The 23,255-nt window shown below is 42.9% G+C and overlaps 1 protein-coding gene across 3 annotated transcripts; it reads right to left on the minus strand.

Annotated features, from left to right (window-relative positions):
- Positions 1-331: 331 nt before the first annotated feature.
- Positions 332-22,412, minus strand: med12 (mediator complex subunit 12). Of its 3 annotated transcripts, none has more exons than XM_035161313.2 (43): positions 22,246-22,412; positions 21,398-21,502; positions 21,094-21,285; positions 20,098-20,257; positions 19,728-19,903; positions 19,105-19,215; positions 18,477-18,749; positions 18,158-18,304; positions 17,605-17,704; positions 17,354-17,490; positions 16,926-17,057; positions 15,850-15,976; positions 15,455-15,684; positions 15,279-15,338; positions 14,953-15,126; positions 14,386-14,530; positions 13,375-13,493; positions 12,234-12,377; positions 11,984-12,147; positions 11,156-11,287; positions 10,757-10,984; positions 10,521-10,665; positions 10,181-10,301; positions 8,715-8,825; positions 8,509-8,622; positions 8,210-8,346; positions 7,305-7,484; positions 7,027-7,098; positions 6,777-6,940; positions 6,384-6,545; positions 6,005-6,206; positions 5,534-5,643; positions 5,252-5,387; positions 4,777-4,926; positions 4,077-4,442; positions 3,824-3,965; positions 3,515-3,729; positions 3,037-3,111; positions 2,566-2,795; positions 2,230-2,413; positions 1,305-1,586; positions 788-869; positions 332-700 (listed from the first exon to the last, which is right to left on the minus strand). In XM_035161313.2, exons 1-43 carry the CDS (start codon positions 22,345-22,347, stop codon positions 663-665), a joined length of 6,576 nt encoding a protein of 2,191 aa, XP_035017204.2. In that variant the 5' UTR covers positions 22,348-22,412; the 3' UTR covers positions 332-662. The 3 variants fall into 3 exon arrangements, with proteins under 3 accessions (XP_035017204.2, XP_035017202.2, XP_035017200.2); XM_035161311.2 differs by having other exon boundaries at positions 3,524-3,729; positions 6,759-6,940; XM_035161309.2 differs by having other exon boundaries at positions 6,759-6,940.
- Between the last annotated feature and the right edge of the window lie 843 nt (positions 22,413-23,255).

The following is a 23,255-nucleotide window of genomic DNA, read 5'->3' on the forward strand; positions in this document are numbered from 1 at the left end:
GGTTAAAGAAAATAGTGCAATAGATCTAAGAGTCTCTGTATCATGTTGGATTATTATCTTTTCAGAATCACATCCATTGATTATTTTCATCCCAGAACTGGCGAGTCACATGTTCATGCAGGATTAATTTGCTGTTAAAACATCTTTATTTAAATTAAAGATGTCAAACTTACTCAAAACACAACTATAATTCAGCATTAGGATTCATTAGGATCAACAGCAGCCTTTAAAAATGGAATAAAATCCTTTGACCCCCACTACAGTCACCATGAAGTTTCATTGATCAGATTCACACTCTACAGGCAGCAAACACAAAGTACAAGACATAAAAAAACTGACATGAGTTTTTAATGAGAAATACACGAAACTGAAAAAATTGTACAAATTGAAATAAAATAAAAAACTTGTATTATTTCTTATAATTTCTGGTAATTTTTTACATAGACTTCTCCATTATTAACCGTTATCTGTTGATATCACAGCAGGATCCCTCCTCTGAAAATCCATTACATGACGGACCGTCGCCTCAGTGGTCGAGATGGGGTTTGGTTCATTGGTTTGGTTGTTGTTGTGCCTCGTTCCCTCCTCAGAACCCAGACAGGAATGGACACGTTCTACAGAGCTCAGCCTCCTCACATGAACAGGGCCACTTCTCTGCCCTATCAGTAATATGGGTTGGTGCCTTGTCCTGGTTGTGTATCTGAAAACAGAGGGGAATGTTTCATTATGAACATCCTCACACATGAATGTTAAAATAAACAGTTTTTTGAAGAAGCCTCTGACTCACTTGAAAGTTGCTGTTGCAGCTGCCGGACCAGAGCTGCGGTCTGCTGCTGCTGTTGAGTCTGCTGCATTCCCTGTCGGGGGAACTAACACAGAATCAGTGTCAGCAGCGACACAACAAAGGTCTCACTGCACATACAACATTATTACTGACCGTTTGAGGAAATGCATATTAAGCGGACATCCTGACATATATAGTGATGATTTTTAGCCAGTTCCCTTTATTTTTAATCAAGAAATACCGCCCCTGTGTTTGTGTGCCTCCACCAACCAGCGCAGCTTCAGTCTACAAACATTTTATATCCAGAGTCACGAGGTCACTGTGCTCTTTACCCTTGACCACTGAAATATAATCAGTTTCTTTGAGTCCAATTGAACTTTTGTCACCAAAGTTTAAGAAAGTCCATCAAGGCGTTCTTGAATTACGAACAGACGGCCACATAAAAATCAAATAAAGTTGAAGTAGCCGTTTCAAAGTTATTACTTATTTCTTCAATAAGACAGAAAGATAAATAATCTACCATTGGTTGCTGTGGGGGCAGCGGCTGCATCCCCAGGCCCTGGTTCTGTGCCTGGCCTGGTGGCTGCACCGCTGACACCTGCTGCTGCTGCTGCTGCTGTTGTTGTTGTTGTTGTTGTTGTTGTGGTGGAACCTGTTGTTGAGGAGGAACTTGCTGTGGCTGAACCTGCTGCTGCTGTTGTTGTTGCTGCTGCTGTTGTTGTTGTTGCTGCTGCTGAACTTGTTGTTGTTGTTGCTGTTGCTGCTGAACTTGTTGGGCCTGTTGCTGCTGCTGCTGCTGCTGTTGTTGCGGAGAACCAGGAAAAATATAACATGTTGATATTCGAGGTAAAGTACCATGGCCTCTGACTTTAGATTTGAACTGGCAACATTGCAGAACTAGAAAAATCTATATGCCTGCTTCCTGCACGCTCTACCCAGGCGCCACCCCCCTTGAGCACGTTACAGAGATTTTCTTTGTGCATTCTTCTTTTGTGATATGGAAAATGCAACCAACATATCCAGGAATTAGGGTCCAGACATGTTTCAGAGTTCATGTCTGAAAACAGCAATTGTTTAATTTGTTCTTTTTTATGACTTCAGTAAAATCAGCAAGTCATATAAATGTATGTTTTTAGGGGAACTTAATTCACTGGTAAACACACTCGAAGCAAAAACCTTTTCACTTATAAATCATTTGATGAAACAAAAACTAAGTCCTCTCGTGTTCTCAACTGTGTGTCTGAACATGGATTTACTGTCCACTTGTATTTTTGTACAAACATCTTAAAAAGAATTTGGGAAACTCTGGGTGGCTTCAGAGTAAATTGACTGAAAAGGCCGTGCACACTAACGGTCTCCTTTCCACTTTGCAATTTACTCACCAAAATGAATATACAAAGCCAAAACACAGCTACGGGCAAAATAACGATCATTAAGTGACATACTCTGAGTGCTTGTTGTCTGAGGTACTGCTGCTGCTGTTGCTGTGCTGCTTGTTGCTGCTGTTGTTGCTGCTGCTGTTGTTCTGCCAGCATCTGATTGGGCCTCAAGCCTAGATGGACGCCCTGGCCCCCCATGTGGCCGAGGCCGTGCATGATGGGATTCTGTTGTATGGGCTGGTGGGCAAACCTGTGGTTGGACGGGACAGGGAGAAGAAATGTGAGGGCATGTAGCAAAGTAGTCAACATAAAAACAAAAAACAACACAATAAGAGAATAATTTCAAGCATCTGAAGCTGGACAGAAATAAAGCTGCAGTCTTTGTCACAACACTTGACTGACCTCTGTGTGTTCTGCATATTGTGTGCGTAGCCTGGGGCCTGCTGGTGAACATAGCCACTGGGCCGCTGCTGCATTTGCCTCAGAGGATCCACCACAGCCGGGTTGGCTCCAGGATGAGTTCCCTGGAAGTTTTGGTTCCCATAGGAGGAGGGAACTATACCACCACCTTGTGGCGGATGCTGCTGCATCCCCATGTGTGATCCGTATGTGGTATAGCCCTGAGATATGTTCTGAACAGACAGAGAGAGACATGACTGGTTATTAAAACTGAGACACAGAAGAAAACCATTGCTGACTGGTTGACATCAGGATCATTTATGCGTTATTTTGAACTGTTTTTGCTAATGGCTAGCTGGCTAACGTAAACATTGTTCCTGTGCAACTGGAACGCTATCAACTCGGGTTATTCGGGTGTGATATCATTCTGAAGGCCGAGGTCTAATGGATCATGAGAAAAACAGAAACACATACCTGAGATGCCTGCATTGGAGTGTATGGTTGGTTGGGTGTTATCTGTCTCATCTGCTGCCCGATCATGCTCTGATTCTGAATGGACAAATAACACAAGTCAGCAAACAGCAAACATTTAATGCCCTCTCTCCTTTTCACTTACAACATTCATTACTGTCTTAAACCACGATTTAATTCTCTTCTGGAGATGTGGGGATTTTAATCCAGAATTAAATTAAAATTTAGAGTAAGTATAAATACCTCTTATTAAAGTGACACCATTAGCCAAACAGTGTTATACAGTTTTGCTGCAGAATGTTCAAGTCTATTAGACACATATCCAGAAATTTTTGTTTAAAATCTGAGTTAAATTTTCAGGAACTACAGGGAAGCTTTTATCCCCCATAATCCAATGGTGACCTAACCCCACAACCCAAACTCAAATACACAGTTTGTTTAACTCTGCAGTTTTTTGATCCGTCAGTGCAGACTGACTCACCAGTCTGACCTGTAGCTGCTGGCGCAGTATCTGGCTCTGCGGCATGTTAGGCTGAGGCTTGTAGCCCATTTGGTATTGCTTGTCCATTCCCATCATGCCGGGCATGCTCCCCTGCATGTTGGGCATCATGCCTGGGTAGCTGGGCCGAGCCGGCATCATTTTGTTCATTTGTGGGTTGCGGGCAGGTCTGTACGGAGGCTCTAACCCAGGACCTCCTGTGGAAGAAAAAATATTACGTCAACCACAATCTCAAATGGTATTTAAGATGATGTTCTTTTAACTAATATAACATATATGCTGGGAGCTGACCTGGAGGTAGAGGCTGGTTCTGTGTGTACATGCCCATGGCCTGCTGACTGTACTGCAGCCTGCCATATGGGTGGTTCTGCATCAGCTCAGGGGGCATGCTCGTCCCATAGCTCACACCACCTTGTGTGCGGTTCACATAGTCCTGGTGAGAAAAAGAACAAGGTGTATTTTTAAAAGAGGAAACAAAAATATCACGAGTGCCTGTCAGTAAAACCACATTATTCTAACATCATTAATTGCAGACATAACTGACCTCAGTCTTGGCAGAGGGAGTTTTCTTCTTCTTGTTGGATTTCTTCTTGTTGGAGTCGGGCGGCACCACCGGCACATTCTTCTCTGGCTTCACTGCCTCCATCATCTTCTTCTCCGGCTCCTGGGAGACAGGCGTCAGCGGCTCCTCCTCTTCAGGGGGCAGGGGGAGCGGCTCCAGGTAATAGCTGCGAGGTTTGGGCTTCAGGTGGGTGTGGTAGAGCAGGAAACGCTGCTGCTCCTCAAATTTGGTGACCTTGCGGTCCACGCGTACAGTACCGAACCAGCCCCAAGAAAGAGGGGCGGAATGTTTGAGACCCTCAAAGACGTCCCACGGAGAAATCTTCTGTTTGGTTGACACTTGAAGGCCCTGATGGGACAAAGATGTTGGTTCATTCAACATGTTCATGATATTCTGACCTCAAGTTAGGTCGTTATAAAAGATGGCACTTCCCATACGTAAAATTGCATTATAGTGAACAACATGAATAATGTGTGACAGGCTTGGATTAAATGGAATATACTTTGTTTACCCTTGACCCAAAGGAACACTTGCTCCCCCTTCTTGTGACTTATTTCTTTTACAAGACATGTGATAAACAACAAAATACCACAAGTATCTATTAGATGATAACATCCTGTTTTGATGAATCATACTAATACTTCAGGTTGAGCTCAATGAGCATGTGATGAAGCCTCTTTACCTCCTTCTCAAAGCCGGCGATCTTGTTGCCCTTCGTGTCTATGAGCGACCCCTGAGGTTCACAGGTGATGACATCACGGGTCTGCTTGGGCAGCGGCAGCAGCTGGCGAACTTTTTCCAAACTTTCCGACTGTCGGTCCCCAAGTTCTTTCTGTGGAGATAAAACAGGAACATTGTCTTATCTTTATTCCTCTTTTCCATGGTCTGTTACATTTTTAACAATTTGTTAATGTGATTATTTTGGTAGAAGACTTTCTAATGTGTGTCGTTTAACTTCTACTTATTTTTAGCTGACAATGCTGAAACCAATTAATCACTCTTACTTCAGAACTAAAAATAGCCAAAAGCAAATGGCCCTCGACTTGAAACGCAACAAAACCTCTTGGCAGCGTTAACAGTCATATGAATACAGGGATAAGATCACATTTTATAGGTAAGACATTCTCTTGTGGCTGAGAAGGTCGTGCTGTTCTTACCCTGAGCTTCTTGACCAGGTTCATATAGGCTCTCTTATTCTCCTCCATGCTGCCCTGAGAGATACTGGACATATCAGCAGCCAGTGTGCCGTTAATCAGCACACTCAACATGTCCAGCACGGTTGTGAAGAGCTCACTGTTGGAGAGAAACAAACAGGTGTCATGCCGATCAAGTGACTGTTAATTGTACTGGTGGAAATTTGTGTTTAGACATAATAATTCAAGTGTCTAATGAGATGAATGCTGTGTAAACTGCACTTTGGAATGGGGGCTTTCTCTCACTTATTTGACTGCATGTCCACTGTGCCGCTGCTGATGATGTCGAGGAGTAGTACCGCCCACTCGGTGGTCTGCTGGGTGCTGCGCTGCACCGTGTCAAACATACCGCCCACCTTTGTGAGGAAAGAAAACAGTCAGTCGACTCATGACATGTTTAGTCAAACTCGATGTTGGAATTTTAATTCACTCCATTCACTGAGCTTCCGAGCTACTGTAGCTTGTGCCTATAGATTTAATGATGCTGATTTAAACTTCACAGACAAGTACTGGAAAGCCTCCTGGGCACAAAACTTTCAAAACAATTCCAATTAGTTTATAGGTATAGACAAAACAAAAAATATAACAATTGTTTAAGACTTTTCTAAACTACAAATTATATTAATACCTTCCGAGGCCTTTTTTAGGTTAGGGTAAACACAATTTATAGACCGATTTTATGAATCCAGGGATTTGTTCTGAACGGCTGGTTCTTACAAGATTCAGACGTAGTTTTAGAGCCTCGTGCATCATCTGCTTTGCCTTGCAGTCATCCTGGTACTGGTCTTCCCTCCAGTTGGTGACAATCTGCTGCACTTGGCTGTAGAGTGAGGTGAGAAGACCTTCCCTCTGTTCATCCTGGCCCTTCAAGCAGGTCAGCACCAGAGACAGGAACGGCTGCTGGCTCAGCAGAGACATACTGGAAGAAGGAAACACAGACTTTAATAAAGATGAAATCATGTTCACATCACTGGCCAAGAGGCTAATTTTGTTATTGTAGCTTCCACAGCATGTGAGAAGAAACTGAAAACATCCTTTCAACCATACAGTTTGTACAGTATCAAAGAAGCAAGTGAAAAGTTAGTTTGCCACTTACCTTTTCTGTTTCTGCCGGTCCCTCTCTTTACGTGATGAAGAGCCCAGGTGCTGTCCTTTCTCCAGCTCCTCTCCAGCTGCCTTCAGCACATGGCCCTGAACTGAGGTGGGCAACTTGGCGATCAACGGCGCCACCAACCAAACACCTGACCGCTCTGAAGAGCTGCAAATCCAAAGCACACAAAAACAATGAGACTTCACTATAACTGACCCTTTGTGTGGAATTACGTTTGTTGAGTTTCTACAAATGAGTTGCAATGAATCCAAAAGCAGACTAATTGCAAAGGGTTTAAGAGCTTAAATATACACTAGACTTCAAAATTAAATAAAACAATGTATAACACATTTGAATGAAAGAAAAAGAGAGAAAAATCACCTAAGGAGATGGACACACCTTAAAATAGGTTTTATCTTGTTTGTGGTGCTGCTGTTGTTGGATGCGGAGCCGCCTTGGGCTGCAGCTCCGTTCCCTGAGGGGTTACTGGAATTCATTTCGGCTGATTTCTGAAACACCTCAATGGTGGCCTTGGCTATGTTCTCCAACAGTGAGTAGAGCTCCTATTAAAACAAATAAATGAGGGGGCTTTAATATGAGGGGGATTATACATCCATATTTCATCCTTGCACCTAAAACCACAGCTCACATTGTTTGTGCTCTGTTTGATCATCAGCTGCAGCTCCAGGGATGACTGCCTCATCGTCCATTGGTCCATGTTCTGTAAAAGACAGAAGATCACTGTTAGTTATATTTACTTTGCACTATTCTTATCAAAAGTCAGCTGAACAGTTCAAGGCACTGATAAAACACCTTCTCAACCTCGGACTGAGCCAGCAGGGGGCAGCAAAACCTCACAGTACTGTACATGTATAAATATGTCATAATTTGCTCAAAAACACACAACTCGAATTCTCTGTTTTCTACCTGTAAGATGCGTTTGATGCGCTGTCTCTGTGGGTTGTCACCATCGTCAGTGTCCAGCTGGCGGTGAGGATAGCAAATTAGCTGCAGCAGCCGCTGGGCCTGAATGTTCACCAGCACCGGGTCCTGGAGGGCACTGCTGTCCTCAGACAGAGATTTCAGGCAGCGCTCTCCAACCCATTCCTGCGGGAGAGAGAGAGAGAGAGAGGGAAAGCAGGGGAAGGAGGAAAAAGTGGCACAATGTGAAACGTGGAAGTGGTCGGTAAATCACATTTTCTATCATGAGGAGGTGAATCACAGCGTCTCGGTTTAAAGAGCAAGACTTCAGTGACAACATAGCCCATAGAAGATGTAGAATCATGTGACCTCATGATCCATGCAAAACGAGCATAAACAAAGCTGAGTGGGTGCTGATGAAAACAGGGCGATGGCTCATTTCTCGGGAATAGAACTGCACATGTCAGAGCCTCGCTGGGCAGACATAGGGAAATGTGTCTGAAGTCTCTTCAGGTCTCAGAGCACGTTCAGCCCTCTGAGCTGCTGCCAGCTCGCTCCCTCTCTGTCTGTCTCTCACTGGCCTTCATATTCATGTGGCATAAGTAACATCTGGTGCAGAAAATGATCTCATTTACGCTTTTTATACATCTTTGGATTACTGCATTTACCAGCACCTTAGCAGGAGCTTATATTAGTAAAAAATAGAAAGTTTGCTGTTCCTATGTCGGTCACAAAAAGCTTCCACACGGAAAATGTTACAGCGCTAATAATAATAATAATAATAATGAGCATGAAAATTTATCTTACATCTGTCACCCACTTGTTACCACTCATCAGTTACACACCGACTCGTGCAACAGTGCATTTTATTGCCTCAATTTCATTCACCACATTTCAAATCATATTCTCACCTGCTGGCAGATCGTCTTCAGAACATACTTGGCGTACACATCCAGGCTGGCCGTTTCTATAGAGACGTTGCGCCCCTCAGATATGTCATCGAGGCCAGCGGGGTGCGACAGGCCCGAGCCCCTTAGCTCAGCGTCGCCTGAAACATGAAGAGACCAAGTAAAGTCAACCAGGGAGATCTCCCAGCAGCATCGTGAGCCGAGCTTTGAGCAGGGAAACACACTCATTATTTAAACTGTTTTTTAATGCAACAGATCCTGACCTTGAATTATTGATGTATCAGTGCTACAAAGACTCTTACCAAGCATGAAGACGGCTTTTAGGACAGCAAATACTGCTCCAACGACAATGCTGTTCTGAGAGGCAGCAAGAAGGTGGCGATCACAAGACGACCGAATACCAACTGAGGATTTATCTGCAAAGTCACAACACCAATACAGGATTAAAAAAAGCCCCCAATAAAGTAGAAACTAAAAAAAGACAGATTTTTGGTTGTGTTACTACTACCTGACTTCACGCCATCTTGGGGGACGGGGTTGCGCTGTGGTGTTTTGAAAAGGTGCAGTAGAATCCTGCAGGTGAGTCTGGCTCCCGGCTCTGAGTCTTGCTCGCTGCAGGCTGAAGGTTAATTCAGACAGATGAACACTTATTAGTAAGTTTCTTCAGGTTCACATTACAAAGGACATATAATCCAATGTATCAAATCTAAATTTAGACCTTAATAGACGTCTTATCAGTCGGGATGAAGTGGAATGTTCTTAGCGCTGTTGTAGTTAAAGATGGAGCGAGAACAAAGCAGATTTCATGAGACAGAGCGGCTGGCATTTGAAATGTGTAGTTGTGTTATAAAACCAGCCAAACCCAACCAAACAGCATGGCTGAGTGGGGCTTTGTGTCCATGCTGTGAGAAGAAAGATTAACAGCAGGGAGAGAGAGAGAGGCTCTGCTCTCACCGGGGCACAAAGCACATCGAGGTTTCATGGACCCAGATCAAATACGCTGCGTTTACCCTTGTCTCTGACAGAAGTGATGTATGATACAGATTGGTGTTCCTTTCTATGAGCCAGGTAGCAAGGAACTGTTGACCAATTCATCGAAAGCTTAATGGCTCTGATATTATATATAGATTATATAGATTCTTCAGGCAGTGGCTCTCAACCAGGGTTGCTCATACCCCAGAGGGTATTTCTGCTGTTGACATTGGATAGGTGGGAAAAAAACACAACACCTGAACATTATAAGATGCAAATGAAAGGGCACGAAAAGTGGCAGTAATATAAATGTAATGTATATAACTAAAAGGACTGGGAAAATTGGTAAAACACTTAAAATGTAAAGTTAAAGAGGGAAATTGAGAAGTTGAAAACTGCAATAGGCCAAATAGAATTCAAATGGTGTCATTGCTTCATATTTGCCCCAATGAGTAGTGTGCTTTATGGTTTATTTTACTGTAAATGGGACCATACTATTCAAAATGGACATCATGCTGTGGGTTGACTTGAAACTAGAGATGACTCCTTATGAAAATGTTTACTGATGTATAAATAAGAAATTGAGTCATTTCCTCAGACTTCTATAAAAACAGACCTATTTTTTTTCAAACTGCCAAGTCGCCCTCTGTTCCTTCTAAAGAACACAGGTTTCAGTCACTTCCTCATTGGCTTCACTGTCCTGACCTGGAGGCTACGTCATTTTTACATACAGTCTATGGGAAACTCCCAAAACTCAGCCGACCGACAAATGGTGTAACTTCAGTCAGTCAATAGGCACATTGTTGACCGATGGTAAAATTTGATCCCAAACTCAACTCTATGACTCAGGATTTTCAATGACGTAGCACTGGACCAGCCAAAAAAGCAAAAAGTTGTGGAGACGTGGTTGAGAAGGTTAAAATCAAAAGGATAAATAGCTGAAATGTTGCGCTTCTCCAACTCCGAGTGGTAGATTTTAATGCAGACGTGACTTATATTTACCTGCATTGAGGAGGGAAGGAATGGCCACACAGCGAACCAGGTCCTCGAGGAGTAGGCACTGTCTAGCAATGAGGATGGCTACAAAGGTTGCCAGGGAATCATGGAAGGACAAATCGCTAACCTGAAAGACACGAGAGCAGAGATCGACTTTAAAAACAATGTTTTATCATGATAAAAAGATGCTTTGGTCTTGATAGTTAATGAGACTTTTAAAAAAGTAAATAGAAACATCAGACTAGCTGTTTGAAAAGCAAGCAGTGGTAGGGATCAAAACCGAGGCGTCTGAAGAATAAATTAAATTTGCTCATTTAACAAGTGCTTGATAAACAGGGAAACCTACATCTACGTTACACAGCAAATCGTTGAAGCCACAGTTGCCGTTGTTAGAGGAGCAGCAGAGAGCCTTCAGGATGCCGAGCCACTCGGCACTCAGAGAGCGACAGTAAGCCGTCAGCTCAGCACACAGGATCCCGATGTCGTTTACCCTGGAAGAATATTACACAAAATTATCCACTGTCTAAGAGGGAGTCGAAAACTGTAGCAGTCTGAAACAAAAGCCCAACAAGAGTCACACACCTCTCGGGGTCTCGGTGGTCCACACACACATCCATGAGCACATTGCAGACGAAGCTGTAACGGTTGGCCGGGCTGTCGTTGAGGATCTTTCCCACCATGGAGTGGTTGAAGTTGTGGGCCGAGGGGTTGGCGATGGCCTCCATCATAAACACAGGATCCCAAAGCATGTTGGAATCTGACGGGTCGATGTTGCAGTAGATGGAGTTCTTCACTTTGGAGCAGAACTCACTGAACATAGAGGAACACAGAGCAGAGAATAGGAGGTGATGGTGGTACTATGTATTGTACTGTGTATGAAAATCTTTTGTGTGGTCCATAATTTGACACATTCCCTTTTATTAGATGAGTCAAAAAAGTATTTTAACCAAACGAAAAATGTTGATGAAGATTCACTCGTACCTGAAGATCTCACCAAACTTGTTTTTGAGGTGACTGCAGGAGGTGTACAGATCATACAGGTAGGCCAGGATGCAGCGTTCAGCAGAGGAACAGTCTGCCGGGTTCACACCTGATTTCACCACGATCCGCAACCTGTGAACACATTTACACTCATGATCCACTTTAAAGGAACCTGACAGTTTGTGATAACATTCTTCTGGTGAGCTTAGTGTTATGACTGGAAACATAAAGAAACAGCCAGTCTGACTCTGTCCAGAGGTGAGAAGAAAATCCACCAGCCAGCACCTCTAAAGCTCAGTAATTAACTCAATATGTCTTTTATGTTTAATCTGCAGAAAAACTGAAATGTAAAAACAATAATTTGCAGTTTTAAGGGTGGTTATGTGTCGGCCTATATCTTGGCCAGGATAAGTAACATCCTGGAGAAATAACCCAGCATATACTCCAATGTAAACTATAAAATGTTCACACAAAAGGAATGAGCTTTAGAGATGCATTTTAGAGGCTTGTATTGCTTTTGGTGTAAATAACTGAATTTACTTTTAAAAAACAGCAGAATCGAATAGAATTCCCCAAATATCAGCATCAAAAACAACTGAAAAGAGGCATTCAGGGTTCAAGCGTCCAATAATCATAATCATTTAACCAAAAACATCCTTTTCATTATTTCACCTGATGTTTTAACCTTCAATCTCTGTTTCAGTTTAATTCAAAGTAATATCTACAAAACCAAAGTCCCAGGTTTAAGACCCTGATTAAATGTAGTCTTGTATAGACTCAGATTTTTAGGAAGTTGTTGGTAAACACCACAGCTCATGAATCACATACCCGTCAAAAACTTGTGCTGTCTGGTCAGGATTGAGAATGAGGCAGGAGTGGTACCTCCTCAGCACAGCTACGATACACAGACACAGGCTGGTGGTGTAGCTGCCCACCAGGCTGGAGGACTTCAGCAGCAGCTCGGCTTCCACCAGACTCAACTCATTCAGAAGCTGCAAAACAAACCAAGTCAAACAGCGACGATTAAACACAGATTAATCTGGATTTATCCATTTTAAATGACTGAAGTTGCCTGTACCTGAATAGCAAAGTCTATGAGGCCACTAATGTTGAGGGAATACTCCATGAGGTCAAAGATGAACTGAATGTGCTGGACGAGAGGAAGGTGATAGGACATCCCTAAGGCAAAGCTGGTGATCTGTTCCAGCACGTTCCTGGACACCTGCATGCAAACACATGATCAAGACGTTCACTAGAATTCAAAAAAATACATTTCCAACCTCGACTCTAAGCTAAATAAGAACAAAAAGAAGCCATTCAGCAGAGCTCCAACCGAGACGGTCTGAATATAAAACGTATACCACTTGAATTTTGTTGTTGGGGGCGAGCAACTGCTCCTCTACTATAACTGGAAGCTGTTTTCAGACGAGTCCGATTCAGAATAAGAAAATGTCTGGAATATTTAGACGAGGGGTGGAATTAGCATTTTCCTGCAGTATTCTCACTTGGGCTCGCTCACACACTTTCAGGATATTTTACTTGGGAAAATATCTTGAAAATGTCTGAAGCAACAGACTCTGACATTAACTTTCTCACATAAAGCAGAGACAACGTTTGCCTGGCAGATATGATTTATATATCGTATTTTGATATATATATATATATATATGATGGCATCGTTGTTCTCATCTCACCCTGAGAAAGAAAGTGAATTATGTGATGTAATGAGGGAAACTAACCATAATGCTATTTGAAAGTTGTTCTTCTGTAAGAAACTGACAAAACAAATCCCTGAACATTATGAAAACAAGACATCCAGAGACTTTTAAAATGTGTGTTAGTTTGATGCAGACTTGACCCTGGAACTACTAGCAAGCTTGAACTAAAAGCACTTAAAATGCAGATGAAATAGTGCATCATTTGTCAAAGCGTTTCATGATCGATGGGTTATCATTGACTTTATTGCATTTGGGATCAATTGAATCCTCCGTTACAAGCTGGACTATCTAAACTTAAACACATTAGGTTCTGCTGGGTTTTCAAGTTACAGGCACCAGAGTGCATTATCCATTCAAATTGTATTCACACATCTCACGAGAGAAATCAAATTACACTCAAATGACATTTACATTCAAATGAGGCACCTTGAGCCCTCTTGTTCGAGGCTGATAGTGTTTGCATGAATAAACCCTGTGGCTGGTGAGGCTGTCTGCTCTCACCTGCGAGGTGACCTGGTGCTGGTCAAAGTGGGAGAGGTGCTGGAATTTGGAGAAGATATCCTCTGCGGTTGGAAATGCCTCTGGCTTACTCCTCTTCCTCTTTTGTCCTTCCTCTCCTCCTGTGTATGTGGGACAGAGGAAAAAAAAAATAAGAGAAGAAGCAGCAACTCCGGACCGGTCAGCGGTATCGTTCTCCAGTCCGGCGAACAGGCCAGCCGTGAAATCAAGTTAAGTCAGTGGCCTGTTATCTTATTTCCAGCCTCCTTCGATTTGAAGCTTTACTGCAAGAGACACTGCGATAAAGGCCCTTAAGTGAAAGAAAATGGTACTTTTTCACACAGTTGTGAGCTGAAGGTCATGGTGAACTGACAGGAATGTGCCAAGTCGGCACTAAACACTCCAATCTATGCAATTATAAGTCTGAAATCCTTAAATCACCTTAATAAGGTCACATGTATCTGAGATAAAGTGTCTGTGAACAGATGAGAGCTATTAGCATAGAAATTGGGTGGAAAGAAGACTGAGTAATGCAACCCCCCCCAGGGTCGATATAGAAAGAAAGAAAAAATGATTGTTCTCTTTAAAAAGGCCAAGAGAAAGGGAATACAAATGAAAACTATTGAAAGAGGAGAGTTCTGAGGAGGGAGACAGCGTGATTGGCCACAGTAGGAAGATGAGCAGTCAGTGTGCATGTGAACAATGATTTACAAACATCCACGCACGATAAAGCTCATAACATTATATTAAATGTGAAATACTTGGATTATTCTGCAGACAGATGAAGGAGAAAAATCCACTCAATAAATCGAGGGACACATGTGGAAACTTCAAAGCATCATTTTAATCCCTTAGCGTGAAAAATAGGTCAAATAAAACTGATGAAATGCAATCTTAAACAGCAGCTGGCTGCCAGACAAACTGCTACCTGCAGCCACAGTGATGTAAAATACAGACTAAATGGGAAATGTGACACATCAAGCATCAGTCAAAAGCTGATAAAAACTGAGGTACCTGTTTCTGCTGTGCTTTTGCGGTTGAGAACCTTCAAGATGTCTTTGGTGATTTTCTTGATGGTGTGTCGCGCCTCATCTCTCAGTTTTCCGACGCCGTACAGGACCACTAACCGCTGATTGCATTCGTGACTGGCGCTTTCCTCCTAAAGACGAAAAAGACAGGAACACTGTTATAAACTGGATGCACTTGATAACCTGACGAATGCTATGGCTCATGTGTGGGATGAGGATTTCTGAAGCTTCCCAGCCATCAGACGTTCACTTGCGTTAAGAGTGTGGATACCCGACCAGAGCTCATTTTGTGATAGGTCCCAAAGGGGATTAAGCAACAGCAATTAAAACAAAACAGATCATGATAAAATAATATTTATCATATAGACAAAATCATACTTGGCTTATAATTCTTCACGACACCACTAAATTGCTGTTTATATTCTACATTATCAAGACTCAAGCTCAAAGTAGAATCTGGTATGTTCTAAGGAATCATCTATTATCCTATAAAAATCCAGAAGCACAATTTGCCGGGGTCTCTTTTCAAAAGCCAAATTATGAGCGCTCTCACCTGAGGAATGGGGAAGTGCGTGGCATACTGAATGTGGCGAGGTTGCTCGTACAGTTGAGGGAAGGCCGGGTCCATGCCCTTGTCCTTACAGCCGGCCTTGCTGTCCTGCTCCGGGGCCGGCTTCTCTGGAGATGGGCTGCCCTTAGACTCACAGTGCATCGGAGGAGAGAACATCTGCAAAGCAAAAGGAAGCTTAAATTACTCTGGACAAGGACACATGAGAAATGCTTTTTGGTTACTTTAAATTATTAATATTATATCTTTATTTATATTTATTTATTCCAGCATTGTGCCAGGAAACTTAAAACCGTAAATATAGTATTTACCTCGTCAAAATTAGCACTGGAGTTGTGATCGATTTCCATCGACTCCGACAGACCGGTATCCTGTTAAATAAAACATATGCTCATGTTAACCTTTTGAACCTGTGTGCTACTCTGTGGTGCTGCACAAGTGACTCATCACACTCCACCAACACCAACAAAAGATGCCTCCAACGTGCCTCCATCTTGACACTGCTGCCTGCCTCCTGCTCCTTGCGCTCTGATTCATCCGAGGGCTCATCGCTGGGGGATCGTGGGCGCGGCAGGTGGGAGTCAGAAGCCAGGTCGCCTCGGGAAATGAGTGTGCACATGTAGATGTTGTGGGAAAAGACGTCGTGACGGATGAGCTCGCAGAAGAGCAGCACCAGGTTGGAGAACTCCACTCGCTCACTTTCATTCCCAGGCTCCGCTACAGAGGAGGAAAGAGGATTTGAATAATTCAATAGCAGGTTTCCCCCCGCCAAGTAATTCATAATAAATATGCACTGGGTAATCCAATATTAGACTGAGATCAAGTTTGACACATTGGAGAATCACAGCAGAAGAAAATGAAAGAGAAAAAAGGGAGACTCACTCAGTGTGGGGGCCTGAGTATCAAGGAACTGCAGCAGAACATCCTGAAAGACTGGTAGAGTGGCAGCCGAGAGGGAGCCGGATGACACAGAACCCTTCTCATCCACCACCTCCGACTCACCACACCTCTGCAAACACACGACACATAGCAACTGAGTGAGTTCTACACCAAGTAGAGTGGAGGAATATCAGCTGATTAGTAAAATACACAAAATTAAGCACCAAGCAGACTAATATTCAGACGGGACAGTTCAGCTACTGAGAATTAGGTCAGTTGTTTAAAACTTGAGAGGCCAGGACCATCCTATCACATGGAACCAAAGAAAATTAAAGAGATGAAGAAGAAAAATATCCCATTCATTTGCATATATTTAACAAATCAAATATTTGCTTTTTTTCTGCTAACATACTGAATACATCACTTCAGGCCATTGAAAAGCCTTTAAATGAAAATGTGAGCTTCAAGACGCAGTTTAAACTGCAATGGAAATATAATCAGCATTAACTCCCGGGTCAAATGACACTGCAGTAAACAGAGGGTTTTATCCGCTCCGGTGCCGATCGGATGTGATGGAAACAAGAGACATGGGTGAAGGTGCTAATTTCTTTCTTCTTTATTTTGGGAGTCTGGATGCTGTGGCTGCACATTTTCCAACGGGATGTTATGACTCAAACTGAACCTCTGAGGCGTTGGCATGTAAATAGCCATGAAGGTTTGTGTGCTGATTGTGTTTTACATCTTGGGAGCAGTGGAAAGACAGCGAGGCGAGAGAGCTTCTCATTTTGCAGGGCTTTGGGGACATCGAACATGACTCATCAGGAAAAACAAGAAAGGCAAACTCCTTTACTGGCAATGGGAATAGAGTTAATTGCTTTTTTCAAAAACCACGTATATCCATTAATTTTGGTGTTAAAGAGGTATAAGCCCCAAACTTGTGAAGCACAATGACAACTTCAGTTAATGCCAGGAACTAATAACAGGATCCAATGAAGTTTAATACGATGAAAACTGTTGGAAACTTAGCTTACAGGTATTTACATGTGTATAAAGTCAGTTGGAGGTTGTGTGTCTCTTACCTCTGCTTCTATTTCAGCCTGTCTCTTTTCCAGGAGCTTGGCCACCACCATTGCCCTGTGTCTGCCAGAACGTTTACAGCACACTGCCCATTCACAAAGCAAGGTCACCACGGCGTCATCGTCTGGGGACATCTGGACAGAAGTATGCACGATAAGATATTATGGCTAAAGACAGAAATGCTCTGAGCCACATTTTATAATCTGCTGATTAGTAGTGACATGGTATCAGCACAGCACAGATCCCAGCATCACAATCACACCTTTTAAATCCACTTTTCAGTTCTTAAAGATTATAAACAAGTTGCTCTGTATTTAAGTATTTTGGATTTTTATAAAATTGCCTTGTAACACCTCATTAAAAACCATTCCCAGTGTTTTCATGCTTTGTGTGTAATAGAAATACAGAGATAAGAGGAATCAGTTCTTACTTCATGGCCATCTTTACTCTGGCCTGACCCAAATATCCTGTTGTACAGCGAATCCAGCGAGTTGTTAAAGTCCGACTTCTCAAAGCTGTGGTTGTCTAAAACCTCCAGAGTGTGGAGAACCCTTCCGATGGTGAACCCTGGCAGAAGATAACAAAAATCATTTCAAATGCTGAGCTTGTTTTGCCTCCCGCAGACCTCCTCGTACGTGCTGTCAGCAGGTGTCTGCAGAGATAAAGGAATGGTTTTCTCACCCGCTGTGGTTTCCTGGCACTTATCAAATGACCACCTGAACTCCACTGCCTGGCCTCGCTCCTTAATTTGCTCCTCGATTTCTCTCAACTTTGTACGGACCTGGGGTGAAAGAGAGGTTCAGAAGATAATCCTGTCATCTGGAAAGTAAAAACACCCCCAAAAAAACCAATGGAAAACAGAGCGAAAGGTACATAAACCACTGCCAGATTCTCGCCAGCTGTGTTTATTAGGAGACTGGTATCACTTAACATCTTGTCCAAACAAGAATATGGATTAACATTGGCAAGCGTTAGGTCCTAACTCAAGAATTGTCGCCTTTGTTCTCTGTCTGTGTCCGTATTTGTTATGTTACTAGTTCTGCAGTAACTTATTCAAATAATTTGGTTTTGTCGATTATGTTATTAAAGAATAGAAGGACCTAACAAAAACATCTTCAATTGCAAATAAGGGATACCAACCAAGAGCTTTTGTGCTCGTAATACAAACACCTACAAAGTGCTTCAAAACAAACACAGAAAAGAAAGACCACCGCATCAATACTGATGGACATACCTGCTGTGTAAAGGCTGTGTTGCCTCCTGGCATTGGTAAACTGGATGGGGCGATGGGCAGGAGGTCCAGAGGGGAGCCAGTCTTGTTTCTGCTGTCTGTTAGGGAGTAATGCCACACCAGGGCACTGGGACAACACAACACTATGCTCTGGTGCGGCAAGAACGAGACCAAACAAAGAGGGGAAGGAAAGATAGAACTAGTAAGTGAGGTATTATAAGTCCTGTCTCATGTTTTCAAACAAATTTATCAGAGAATGAGGAAAATGGTGTCACATATCCCATATATCGATTGTACATCAGTCACAGTAAAGCTATAATACCTGTAACATGCAGCTGAGGCCAAACACCAGAGGCCTGTGCTGAGGGCAGATGTAGAAATCTGTGAAGGGTGTCTGGGGCTGGTTCCCTCCTGCTGGCTGCGAGGTCGGGGTGGGGGGCAGGGCGTTACCTTGTTGCGTCAAGATGCCATGTGCTGGGTGTCCTCCTGTGCCAGGGCCTAGGCTCCCGTCGCTTAGCAACAGGTTGAGGCGGCGAGTGCAGAAGTAAGCCAGCCTCCGTGACAAGTAAGCCGACTGTACAAATTCCCCTGAGTACTGCAGGATGGAGGAGAGATTCACAGCATTACCCTCAGCACTCAGAGTCCATTAACATCACTCAGCGTTGGAAACAGAAGCATAATAATAAAAGAAGAGGCTGCGGGCCTCAGAGGCCACTGTCAGCGAAGGTCAACACCGCCAAAGGGCTGCGGACGAAGACACGTTACTAGTTCATGATGAGCTGTTGACAGCTGAATAAGTCTGTTGTAATAAGGAGCAGCTGGTGTGGGTAAATATGCACAGATATATAAGTGTCAAGGGGGAGTGTGTGCATTTCCAAAATGTAATCCATCAGCGCAGGAGTGATGATGGGAGACTGACGAGATGATATGAAATGGATAGGAGGGGATACCTGTAGTAAAAGGGGCAGGAGGAGTCGTAGAAGCTCATCTTCTCCAGGTCGGACCTTCTCAAAACACTCCAACACCCACGTCAGGAACTCATGTCTGTCCAACATACCATCCTGAACACACACACAAAAAAAAACTATTGCATCTGAATTTCATCTAGATTACCATGATAATTAGAAGATTACATGCAACAGATAATTAATTCACAGATGATGATGTATAATAACATTTAAATCCATCTTCACGTCAAAGAATCAGGATGGTCAAATATAAGAAATAGTAATCACATTACAAATTACTTTCCTAAATCACTCCCCACCAAATGTAATGTGATTATTTTTAGTTACTCATTGAGAATAATAATAATCAATTGACTTTGTTGCTGTATGTTGTTCAGAATTTGTTTAGAGGATGCAGATAAACTCGCATTGGCAGCCACAAGATAATGTTGAAATATAATGAGTAACAAAAGAAATGGCTGTGGTGCAATTCTCAGCAGTAACTAATCAACACCTATTGTAGACAGATATTATCACTGTGTGACTGGAAACATCAATGGGATTATCACAACATGTTGACACACACACACACACTGTTCAGCGGTAGAGTTCGGGAGTGAACTGACCTGAAACATGAACATGGCCAGCTTCTCGTTGTATTCCCACTGCTTCATGGCTGTCTCCACATCAGCAGGAGTGGCTGGCAGAGGTGAACTACAACCTTGACTGGGAAACTGTCTATAATACTCGGCCACCTTCTGAAGCTGCTCCCACAGGTACTTAGTAATAATCTGGGTCCATTCTACATACACACACAAAACACAGAAAATGCATTTCAAAGCCAAAGAAAAATTGAATAACCAGCCACATGTATTCTACTCAAAATGAAAAGAAAACATCCCACAGAATTAAGCATAATAATGAATTTATGGCCGAAAGAAAAAATCCTCAGATTACATGAGTACTTGTTACAAAAACCCTGCTTGACCTGCTTACCTATACAAGGATCAATGACATGTCTCTTCTTGACTTTAGTTTCTGTGATGGCTGCATGATAAGCACAGGTCATCTTGATCATCCATGCTGAGCGCATGACCGGGACCGAGTACCTGGCCAAGTATCCAAAAACCTCCTCCTTTTTGCTAAATATTGGAACCTGTTGATTAAGGGACATTTCAATGGGCGTCAGTAATGATGACTGAAACACACGAAAAATATTTCCTTCAAAATAGCAGATATTACAAGATTAGTGTTACTTTTTTACCAAAACAGAAGACAGTACAGTGCATTGGACATGTAAGGAGTAAACTGCTAAAAAATCTGTCATTATACTAAATAACACAAGATAAACCTTCTAACTACGTGTAAAACATGCACTGATAGATCTACATTCAACAGCACGAGCACTGGGCAATATCAGCTTTAAAAAACCCATTATGTCAACAGCGGTGGCCATGTCAGGCTGTAATGCTCATTACAGAACAGCCATTAGGATGAGACCCACCAGCTTCTCAGCTCTATATCATCCCACTTTCCTGAGTCTAAACCTGGATGCTAGCTCAGCAGGGGGATTCTGTATGGCACCAAGCTACATGCTAACATTTGCCATTGATTCCTCATGTTAACAACCTATACAGCTTATTTTAACGTGGGTGGGAAAAAACGGTTGAACCTGAAGATTGTGTCATGTTGTCGCAACAGTATTTAATTTGACACATCATCAAGCATGCGGCTGGGAATGTTTTGAGTAGATCGGTTTCCTTTCTAGTGGACAAGGGTGTAAAATGTTGGGTGATGCACTGAAATATTCACACCAGTTCATTCACAGTGGGTGGAAATCAGCAGGAAACACGCACAGGAGAATATTTCGCAAATAATTGCACTGATCATCCACTAACCCAAGCTCAGTGCAGAGGGTGAAACATAAACTCATCCAGCAGTTATAAACCACCATGACACTGTTGACAAACAAAGGGATTTGAATGGTGTTACCTTTTTAGCCAGCTGCGTTAGCGGTTTAGTCCCAGCTAAATCCGTGAACCAGTTATTGATGGAGCTCTGTGACCTGGCTGTGACGAGCCAGAAATTATCCTTCTGGTTGACCTGTGGCTTACGCTTCCCTGTGTCTGGGAACGTGTTGTAACGCAGCTTCTCTGCGATGATGCTGCTGAAGTTGGAGCTGATCTGCAGAAGCGTTGATGGGGAAACGTGTCACGGACAAATCAAGCACACAGAAACACAACCAGTGGCAGCGGGGCAGGGAGGCTGGAGGGCCAAAGGGTCATTTCTTTTTTACCTTGGATGGGTTGAAGTTGACATTTTTGGCACTGCCATGTTCGTCCCCAGACACAGCCGGCTGGTTGTTGAATCCTTGCTTCACATTCAGTGCAGTCAACTCATCCTGAAGCGAACACACACAATCAGAGGATGAGCTACTCGTGTCAATCTGCTATATGTCTGACCCCTAAACCCCTTCGAGGTGATAAAGAGAAACTCGGGTTGATTGCTTCAGTGGTTTTTGCTAAAACCAGGGAAATGCAGATTTAAATATAATGAAATGTTATCAAGTCATTATAAAGAATATCCTGAGCATCCAGATCTCGATCTATATACAACAGCAGGTTATTGTTATATGAGGAGTCGACAGCCCTGGTCAGTCAGGCCAAACTCCAGCTTTTAAAAAAGCGAGCACAGATAATCTAATCTTAAAATAACAGATCACACAGGTTAGCTGTGCAGCTTCAGCTAGCGTCGACTCGCTGGACCAAAACACCGAGCTAACAAACAATTAGCAGTCACGCACAATGTAAAAAAAAAAAAAAAAACCAGTTCACATTCATTGGGCTTTGTGTGTTTTCGAGCTAAGCTAAGTGATGCTGGTGGCGGTTCGTCTCACAGCGGTTAGCAGCTGTGCTAGCTTAGCAATCGAACCGGTTGTTTTTCCAAATAAACTGGGGGAGCTAGCGAGGCGACTGACAACTAGCTGCTGTTCATTGTTATTGCTACAGGCCCGAGTCGTTCACAGGGAGCTAGCTTCGCAGGCTAGCTGCTGTTAGCTCGCACAGCCTCCGGGAATCAGCGGTGTTTTCTCGCTGCTAAACGTCGCTCGCGGAGCTCTGTGGCGGCGCATCGCAGCAGTCGAACCTCTTTTTGTTTCGGATCTTGCGGGTAGACGTCTGGAGGGCCGAGCCGGGGCCGCTTCAACGGCCGGTGTTCGTAACTCAGGATCCCGAAGGCAGCCATCATCCAGCGGCATCACAGCCCGAGCTCCGCTCTTCCTCTGCGGCCACAACAACCGCGGTCACTTCCGCCCACAGCTTCACAATAAAGGTCGGGGAGACAGTTTAATGCACTTGGATTGACCCCCTTCCTTTTTACTGAGGCTCACTTCTGCAAAAAGCAAAACAATAAATACACCAGTAATGAAAGTAGCTGCATTAAACGAGTTATTTCTTTTATATTTTTCACTTTTAATGTGTAGTTTTACCTATGATGCCACTCTTGTACTTTAAGATTTTCATTGTACTTCCTCAAAGAGTTAGACTTTCTCTTTTTACTTTATATTTCATCTCACTTTCTATTTACTTTCTACTACAACTTGCACCAAAACACCAAATTAAATCCCTTGCATGTAAAAACCCATCACAATAAACATGGTTCCACTTCTGATACTTACTCGTGTATACAATTATAAGGTTAAGGTTTATTTTCCATGATTTTTTTTTTTTATGTTGTGGTACTTCTACTCATTTGCAAGAAATTAAGATTTTACATGTGATAAGATTATAAAAGACAAAGTAGAGGTTCCCAACCTTTTCAGATTCTGACCCCACACTAAACAGCCGTGTCAGGTTTGAGACTAAGAGTCAACAGCTCCACTCAAGAGACGTCTTTGCAATTTTAATCACATTTGAGGCCCGAAGAGGTAAAATTATCAAACATGTCACAAAATAGCAAAGGTGATTGTAAAAAAGACGGATCCATTTTGAAACCGATCCATCATCCCAATTCAGCAGTTTTCTCAATGCAATATTAAAACTAATATTTCCAGTTCAGATGATAATCTGGGAAGGTTGACTGCCAGTTTAATGCATTTCACTGGCAGACAAATAAACAGGGGACACAAGCACACAAACACAATCAGTCATGACATT

This window comes from Hippoglossus stenolepis, chromosome 7 (genome assembly GCF_022539355.2).
Source record: "Hippoglossus stenolepis isolate QCI-W04-F060 chromosome 7, HSTE1.2, whole genome shotgun sequence".
In the NCBI taxonomy this organism is placed as follows: Eukaryota; Metazoa; Chordata; class Actinopteri; order Pleuronectiformes; family Pleuronectidae; genus Hippoglossus; species Hippoglossus stenolepis.

Bases quoted from the DNA above. Each gene is read 5' to 3' on its own strand.
- med12 (XM_035161309.2), bottom strand. From the start codon at position 22,347: ATGATGGCTGCCTTCGGGATCCTGAGTTACGAACACCGGCCGTTGAAG. The intron at 15,127-15,278 runs GTAAATACTATA...TTTGCTTTGCAG, and splicing joins CCAGTGCTAATTTTGACGAG to ATGTTCTCTCCTCCGATGCA. The intron at 2,414-2,565 runs GTCAGTCAAGTG...GTCCAACCACAG, and splicing joins AATATGCAGAACACACAGAG to GTTTGCCCACCAGCCCATAC.